At 37.2% G+C, this 9,304-nt stretch overlaps 2 protein-coding genes across 2 annotated transcripts; both read right to left on the bottom strand.

Annotated features, from left to right (window-relative positions):
• On the bottom strand, positions 1,373-2,185 carry LOC109834713 (cytochrome P450 77A2-like). The gene has a single exon (XM_020402737.1). The coding sequence runs from the start codon at positions 2,183-2,185 to the stop codon at positions 1,373-1,375; it is 813 nt and encodes a 270-aa protein (XP_020258326.1).
• On the bottom strand, positions 3,252-3,795 carry LOC109832122. The gene has a single exon (XM_020399559.1). It carries the CDS (start codon positions 3,648-3,650, stop codon positions 3,375-3,377), a length of 276 nt encoding a protein of 91 aa, XP_020255148.1. The 5' UTR covers positions 3,651-3,795; the 3' UTR covers positions 3,252-3,374.

Here is a 9,304-nt window from a genome sequence, read left to right as displayed (position 1 = left end):
GGTTAAAGTCAAGATTTTTAGCTTAAATTTAATATATTTAACTAAAAGTTAACATTTTCACTTTAAAGTCTAAAGAATTTGAAAGTCAACGTGTATAGTTAAAAGCCAACATGTTCATCTCAAAGTTAACATAGTCAAATAAAAGTTAATATGTTTAGCTGAAAGTTATCTAGCTGAAAATAGTTTTAGCACCAAGACATTTTATAGGAAATACAAACAATATACCCCAGCTAAACAAGTACATTATACAAAAATTCTTACATTCTTACAGCTTATATTGCTTGAGTATATGATAGCATTTTTATAGCAGCATATTATCATTTTCGTAGTAACATATTATTATTTTCTTACATCTAAAAGTTAACATGTTCAGTTGAAAGTTATCGTCTTCAAATGAAAATTAACATGTTCATGTTAAAGTCAACATGTTAGAATGAAAGTTAATATATATAGTAGAAAGTTAACATGTTCAGCTGAGAGTTAACGTGTTCAATTGAAAGTTAATATGTTCATGTTGACGTTAACATATTCAGCTAAAAGTTAACATATACAGCAGAAGGTTAACATGCTCAGTTGAGAGTTAATACTTTCAAGTGAAAGTTAACATATTCATGTTAAAGTCAACATGTTTGTCTGAAAGTTAACATATACATCTAAAAATTAACATGTATAACTTGTAGTTAACCTTTTTAATCAAAAATTAATATGTTCAGCTAAAAGTTAACATCTTTACTTAAAAAGTTAGCTAACGAATCTGAACGTCAACGTGTACAGTTGAAAGCCAACATTTTCTTTTAAAAGTTAACATTGTCAAATGAAATATTAGCTCAAAGTTATTCAATTGAAAGTTTTTATAGTACCAAGATATTTAACAGGAAGCAAAAATAGTATACCTCAGCTAAACAAGTACATTACATAATATTTCTTACATTCTTACAACTAATATTGCTTGAATACATAATATGATTAGCCTTACAGCGTCACAGATTACAAAAAGTCTTCCACAATATACTATGAAATTCTGGACATCCTATATTTCTCTAACAAAAGTTTTGTTATAAGAAGCGGTCCACCCTAATCACCAATTGGCTCATTGCAAGTTGCTCGATTATGACCCTCAACTATGCATCGAGAACATTTTGCTGAAATAACAAATCTTACATCACACAATGCACAGTTTTAAAAATAGTTTATTGAGTACTTATATTTCAGTAAGAACTTTTTGATTTTTCAAAAGTATAACCCTATATATAAGCAACAGCTTACATGTGAATATTCGTACAACCAATATTTCAATTGTGCTCTAATATGTACTTTAAATTATCTTCATTATCAATTAAAAAACTCAGGTTCGGGTGCCTCTCAAAATTTTTTAGAAGTAATTTCTGAGGGCAATTGCTTCAGAGTTGATTATGATCACTAATTTAGACATTATAAGGTGGGTGCGTGCATGCATGCATGTTAGTGGGATAAATGCATGGTAATTAAACTGATCAATCCTGTTTATACTACCCCCATCAAGATGAACACCAAAGCACATGGTAATAAGTATACAGAAGATGGCAAACCGAGCATTCTTGAGCACCCAAACCGCACCCTCACTGGACTCTGCCTCGGCCGGAATCCGATCAATGAACCGGTCCATACCAGTCTCCCTAGCAAGCCTGAACTCCTTGAGCCTAGCAGAGCTCAGCATGCTCGAAACCATGTTGCATCGCAGTGATCGCCACTCTGGCCCGTAAACAACAGAGTTGACAGTTAACTTGTCACAGCTGAAAATGGTTAGGGTGGGGTTTTCGGGGGGCATGCTAGCGAACTCTTGCCCCTTAGTGATGAGGGCCTTGTGGGCTAGCTCGGCGCTAGTGATGACAATGAGAATGCGGGAGCCCATGCGGTGTGTGAATATTGGGTCGGAGAGGGCGCAGAGGTCACAGATGTAGTGGATAAATGTTTTGCCAGATAGCGCAAATTGAAAAAGGTTACCCATAATATGCCAGCCTTTTGAGCCGGGAGGGAGGTTGAGGGCCCTGAAGTTCTTCTTAAAGTGGAAGATGATAAAGACGAGTAGGGAGAGGGAGAAGGCGACACCACCGGTGAAAAATAGGTTGAGGGAAGGAGCAGAGGTGACGATGGAGAGGAGGAGGTAGCCTAGTAATGGAGGGAACTTGTGCTTTTTTCCCTCCATTTTCGCTGTTGAATCACATTAATTGTGATGACAACGATCACCAGCTCCATGGTTTAAGGGGAAGGTTTCTTGGGTGAGAGATGAGGGCATTTTCGATAGGTTATGAAAAATACATAGAGTATATGTATAAAAGTGGGCTTTTGGGGCTAAAGAGTAAGGGGAAAAGATGCTGGGGCTAGGCCATCCACTTTCTTTTTTTAGGGCTTTGACACATTTTCGCCAAAATACAAAGTACTTTCATTATTTTACTAACTTCGTGCTTTAGCTCTTTAAAAAAAATTGTGCTCTTAATCGGAGTGAAGGTAAGGGAGATGAAGAGTAAATAGGGGAAGGAAAGGAAAAATAAAATGTTTAGTAAAGAAAATGGAGGGATATTTATTTTACCATAAAGAAAATGGAGGAATATTTATTTTATCACATATTCGAATTAATATTAGCTGTTAGATTCATAGCAGGATAGATTTGAAATCTTTCATCTTAATTACATCCTAATTTAAGAGTAACCAAATCATATCAATAGAAGGTTAATAATGGAGGTGGAATTTCCAGCTTCATTCCCCTTGACAAATGGATTGGAAAGAACTGAATAAATAAGGTACGTTTAAACCGCGATCCGTAATGTAGACATGTTTCTTGTAACTGCATAACAGTACATAATAGTTCTCTAAAGTGTACCCATTATGATTACTATTATTTTTTTCCCAACTTCTTCTAAGGTACATAATCAATACAGCTGGTCATCTCAATGAATCATACTGTAGTTAATCGATCTTATCATCAATGCTCTAAAAGCGAAGCAATTGGGATTATTTCCACTTAATTACCGTAAGGTTTACAACACTTCCTACTTGGATGCCGTCATCTTCATTTTTCGCAGAAAAAACTTCTCCAAAGTTCCAAAAGACCTAATTCCGATAACTCACATATCAGGTCATTTTACATTATCAGAGTTTTTTTAATGAATATCAAAGCTAGAAATGATGTAAACTGTGGGGTATTTAAGTGCAAATAACCGGCGACTCTAAACCACCACTCTTCATCAAACGCTGACCCATGGATAGAAAGAGAACGCAAATAATTAATTCTCGTAAAATTATAACTAAACTCGTTTTCAAGATTATGTACAAATACAAGGACAAATCAAAGGACACCCAAATCACAACTCGATCATGGGTCTATCTATTCGGTCCTAATTAGGTCCCCAACAGCTCAAATACATAACTTTTCTCATTGACTCCTCGGATTGCTTGGCTTTCTCTTCAGTGCTCTTCTCCTTCCTCAATCTCTCAATAGAGTTAGCGGCAGCAGCCGAAGCCATCCTCCTGTTATTAGCTTTGGATGCGTGTTGATGGAGAGATCTCAACACATAGTTCCATCTGCACAATCCTGCTTGATCCTTGAGCGCTTCAACTGCTCCAACGCTTGCAGCCACAATCCAAGATGCTCTTCTTGCTGAAGTTGCCATCTCTCAGCTCGAAAATTGTATTGTAAGTGGAAACAGAAAAGATTTTTTATGTTTTGGTTGATAGGAGATTGAGGAGCAAGTGGAAGTGAGTTTATAAGCTCAAGTTTTGAAACCCGGTAGGCAGCAGTTGATGGTTTTTGAGAAATCAGCGTCCAAGATACCGGGGGCTATTTGGTTTGTTTAATTGGCTAAACCATGGTTTTTTGTGCTACACAGCTGAACCATGGTTTTTTGCGCTACACGACATATTGCATGTGTCGACAAATGGCAAAGGGGTCGTTGAGGAGGATGAACTAGTGAGATTTATTTATTAAAATTTTTTTCAATGACTCAAAATATAGGACTAATATGGGGATAAGTGAAGTGTCCCCCTCTTATAAGATAATAAGTTGGTCATCATTAATGATGACCAACTCATTATCCAATAAGAGGGGGACACCTCACTTGTCTCCACCTATTGGTCTCATATTTTGGGTCTCTGTAGCAAAACTTATTTATTAATTGGGTAAAATATTAGCCCATCAAGATCTTCAGTAGTTCCATGTTAGTCCAGCAAAACTTTTTTTAATTGCTAAATACATCTTCAAATATTAAGAGGTAATGTAATTTGGTCTTTTAATAACCAAAATACACCTCATGTTTCTTAACACACAGAAGTTCAGGGTTTTTGAGAGAAAATTTACACAAGAATAGTTTCATCATTGAGGGACAACAAAGCAAGACAACTTAGAATTTGAAAGACTTAAATTGATTTGATGGAGTAGTGTAAAATTGTCGAAGATCTGAGGGTCTAATGTCTAATGACCAATATATCTTGCCGACTAATACCCACTATAAAAATTTTCATTGCTTCCTTGGCTCCTATTGCAGATGAAGTTCGCGCTGGTCTGATTATTACTGGCTGCTCTAAAGTTTCTTATGTAAGGCATAGTGGTAATGATGTTGCTCATTCCCCAACTAAGTCTGTTTTTTGTTTGTTTTTGTCCCTTTGTTTTTGAGATAGAGAGTTGTTGAGAACTTAGCTGGTTAGGTTGCCCTACCTGTCTTTTCAAAAAAAAAAAAAACCTATCTATCCAAAGAATATTGCTTACATGAGTATGACACGTTTCCAAACCGGTAAACTATTAGATTCATATTTTTTATATACTCCTCTCGTCAATTCGATGCTTAATGAGCTTGGGTAATGTTTTTATAATTTCTCTGAGCTAAATCTACAATTCAACCCAAAATTTTATCGCCGGTGAAAATTAAAGCCGTGAAACATCATGTGATACTATTAGTACTATTTTTTTCTGAGAAAAATGCTAAAAGAATATTTAATTTGGCATATCTGTGTATGTGATACTATCAGTACTATTTTATTCTGAGAAAAATGCCAGAAGAATATTTGGCATATCGGTGTATGGATGATAACTATGTTTAAGCTTATACTGTTAGGAATTTAACGCTGAAATCCCTAATGCAACAGAAATGCAGAATAGAGAACAGTACACAAGATTTATGAGGTTCGGCAACTGCCTACGTCCTCGGGAGCCACACAGTAAATTTCTTATTAATCAAACAAGAAATTACAATTCTAGAGCAGATCTCAAAACTGAGATTTCTCAAATTGAACACTGTAGCTACAGTGTTAATAATTAAAGGGAATAATCCCTTTCAATTCTCTTTTGAGAATAAATGAAGTCACACAATAAAAAACCCTCTTTGATGATCTCTCTCTCTCTCTTCTTAAATCCCCCTCAACCACTGTTGAAGGCTGGGGATAAATCAAAATCGCAGCAGCGATTTTAGGGCAGTCCGCCGCCAGAGAAGAAAGTCGGAGGAGGGGGGAAAACGTTGCACCGAAACCCTAGGCGATGGGGGTTTTTATAGGCGAGGCGTTGACTGTCGCCAGCGGCCCGCGGACGCAATGGTCGACACCCAAACGCGAGGGTCGGGATCGCTGTGACGCAGAGTTCGAACCGCCAAAACGCCGAGGTCAGGGGAGGGGGTTCGAACGCAGAGCTAAAGGGGGGTTCGAACGCAGAGCTCACCTGCGACTATCGAAGCTCACCTGGGCTACGCCTCCAGCTTCGCCTGCGTCATCCTCGAGCTCGTCGGAGCTCCTCCGCTGTCGGAGGTTGGTATCCACCCCAAATTAACATATACAAGAATGTTTAGTCTATTATAAGTAAAATATAAGACAAAGAAGGAGAGGCATGATATTACCTCTAAATATGGTGGAGAGAGTTTGAGAGACCAATAACCGCTAATAAGAAAGAGGTTTCGTGAGTTTTTTTACATGCGGCAAAGTTGCGAATCAAATTACACGTTTGGCTCGGGAAAAAAAACCAAAATATCATCACAGCTAGAGAGAAAAAAAACCATAAGAGGAATGTACAAATAATACCAATATAATAATTTAGCCCTTTTCCAAACCATCGCATATGTTGTTAAACAAATTGTTGAAAGAATTCGGGCCCAATTCAAGAGTATTTGCAGAATCAAATTAATCCAAAAGCTTATACTTGTGGGAGTTTACCTAATATTCTGAATTCCATTATTGCTTTTTTATTTTTCCAACGAGGGGCTATAGTTATAAATGAAATTTCCAAAATTAATCTTCTCTTTTATTTGTGATTACAGCTTAATCGTCCACAAAAAAGCATGAATCATATACTGATTTGATCTAATCCGACAAACATACATCGAAAGCATGAGTCTTGAATTGGACCCCATAAATTCTACTGATAAACTCGAAGAACATATTGTTAGGATTGTCTTTGATTCTTTGTAAAACTTCATAAGAATTAGATAGGGTTAGAGATCTATCATGATTAGGAGTTTGGGTTCGATCATGATTAGGAGTTTGAATTCTATTCTAATTAGGAGGTTAGGCTAAAGATAATATTTTAGTTTCCCTATAAATTTTTTTCTATTATTGGAGGAAAAATGAAGAAGAAGAGGGTAGAAAGAAGATGTCGTGGAAAGTAGGGGTGAGCACGGTTCGGTTCAAACCGAAAAAACCGACCGAACCGACCCGAACCGACCCGAAAAAAACGGTTTTATGAATTGGGCGGTTTGGGTCGGGTTTAAAACTTCTCAAACCGAAAGCACCGAACCCACCGAATTTTTTCCCATTTCCCCAATTCTCAAACCCCCTACCCGTATACCCGACCCGTCCCCATTCCACAAACCCAAAAGAATCAAAACTCTAACCCTAACCTCATTTCCTCTCCCAGACTCCCAGTCCCAGCCCAGCCGCCGCCCCCATTTCCCCAATTCTCACTCTCTCTCACTCTTCTTAGCCGACAATTCTTCTCAGCCGATAGCCGCCACCCGCCAGCGCTCCGCCTCCTTAGTCTTCAACTCTTCATGGATCCATCTCCGGCTCAGGATCTATCTCCGGTCATGGGGGGCATCCGCACCCGTCGCCGTCGCCGAGGTATAACATCTCAGGATCTATTTTTGTTGGGTTTATTTTCTTGTCATCTTGATTAGTTCAATTGTTCCAAGCTTTGATAGTTCAATTGTTCCAAGCTTCTAGACTAGTGTTTTAGCTTCTGAACTTATTTTGTTGGGTTTATTTATTGATCTCAGTTCTGAACTCGAAATCTTTTTTTCAAAGTATTATAGCTTTGTTAGTTCAATTTGCTCAGGACCAAACTATCAATTGAGCCAAGGATTCGGAAATTGAGCAATTAGTGCATGCTTGACTATTGTTTTATTATTGTTAAGAGGTGTTTTATATGATCTAAACTGAACATAATTGATACAGAAATCATTTAGATGTGTGCGCATGACATTGCCACACCAAATGTACAATAAATGCTCCCCTTCTATAATAAGCAGATAGAGGTTACTTTCTATATTTAAGCTTTTCCATAAATTATCTTCTGAAGATATAAGGAAATGCTACAAGCAGTCAAATTCTTGTCCTCTGTATACTAGAGTAATGTGGCTTAAAATTTTTTGCTAGTTTGAAAACTGATTAATTTTTCCTTATGAAGTGTTTTCATTGTATCTGTATACTAGATTAATTTTCCCTTATGACCAGATATATGTGGCAATTGCCATATCAGTTATCCATACAGATTAGTTTCATTATCAAGATAATAATGTGCATACCATTTACAACTGTGAGGCCTCTGAAAAAAAACCAACTTGTTATCATGTTACACCATTTATGACTCAAGCTCAAGTTTCATTAACCTTGGGACCGTTGCCATTTGTTCTTTAGCATTATATATAGCTATTTGTTAAACAGTAGTGAGCTAGTGAACTGGTGAGGATCCTGGCTTGCCTGATTCGTTGTTTTCACAACTTCATAAATTTTGCTTTGACGACGTCTATCATTTTCCTCTGAAAGCAGCAACACTGGAATTTAATACAAAATCTCATAGCATGTATCATGTCAACCAGCTTTACAGACTCTTGCATGGTTTATGATATACTTGGATGCTTGCTCCTTTGCTGCACCAACCTACAATATGTATTGTTTTCATGTTAGTTGCGGAACATCTATTAATCTCATAACATCTATTGAAAATATGTTGAATTAGAAAGCTGTATGAAAGTTGTATGTATTGTTGCTTATCATAATTTTTTGGGGGGTTAATTGCAGAACATCTATTGATCAAGTCATCAAGGGATTGCTTACTGCAGGATCTTGGCTCGTTGCAGGATCTTGGCTCGTTGCAGACATGATTTGTCTCTTCTATTTACAGTTTTCATGTTAGTGATGTTATCATGTTAGTGATGTCTTCTGTGATACGTCTTGGGATAAAATGTTACTATGTAAACTTTAACTTTACTTCACACTTGCTTCTATATTCAATTGGTGCTTATTTTATGATGTTATATGAACAAAGGCAACTAGCTTTGTGTTTGCTTTCAAAAAATCAATGTCAACAACTTGCTGCTGTGTTTATTTGCTTGGAATGATGCCTGGATATAAACTCTTGGGATAAGCAATATTTGTGCCTTTGATTGTTATACTTGATGAAGTTAGAACCGAACAAACCGAACCGAACCGTACCGAACCGATTTGCAACGGTTCAGTTCGGTTTTGAATTGTAGGTGGTTCGGTTCGGTTGTTCAAATTTTGGTAAAAACCGACCCGAACCGAACCGTGCTCACCCCTAGTGGAAAGAGAGAGCCAATATTCTTGTAATTTAGGGTTAGCAGAGGGCGTAGCCTGATTTAAGAATATTGTGCGAGAGGCGAGAGTTTCGTGATCTTTATCCGTGCAAAAGATTACAATGAGTGAGCTTTGGAGAGAATATGAGAGTTGATTATGTATGTGAGGTTGAGAGATTGAGAGACGAGAGTTGAGTGGTTTCTCTTGTAGTTCTCCCTGATACATAGTGAATTTCCCGTATTGTTGTCCCGTGGACGTAGGTCGAAGTTGGTCGACCGAACTACGTAAATCCTGGTGTTTTTTTCTTTGATTGTGATCGTTTTATATCTTGTTGATTATGGATTGGCTTCGGAATTACGCATATTGGAGAGTGAAATTCCCCAATACATCTGTCATTTATAGTTTAACTAGACTTTAGATTTAATGCGACTTGCTTAAAAACACTTTGAATCAATAAACCTCCTTTTTTTCCTTTTTTTTTTGGGATGTGGTGGATACCAAATACCATCACAATTCATGTTTAAAATGTTAAAGC

Source organism: Asparagus officinalis, chromosome 3 (genome assembly GCF_001876935.1).
Source record: "Asparagus officinalis chromosome 3, Aspof.V1, whole genome shotgun sequence".
NCBI classification, from domain to species: Eukaryota; Viridiplantae; Streptophyta; class Magnoliopsida; order Asparagales; family Asparagaceae; genus Asparagus; species Asparagus officinalis.
This window is presented reverse-complemented; position numbering and strand designations above follow the sequence as displayed.

Coding starts and splice junctions, on each gene's coding strand:
- LOC109832122 (XM_020399559.1), bottom strand. CDS start 3,650: ATGGCAACTTCAGCAAGAAGAGCATCTTGGATTGTGGCTGCAAGCGTT.
- LOC109834713 (XM_020402737.1), bottom strand. CDS start 2,185: ATGGAGGGAAAAAAGCACAAGTTCCCTCCATTACTAGGCTACCTCCTC.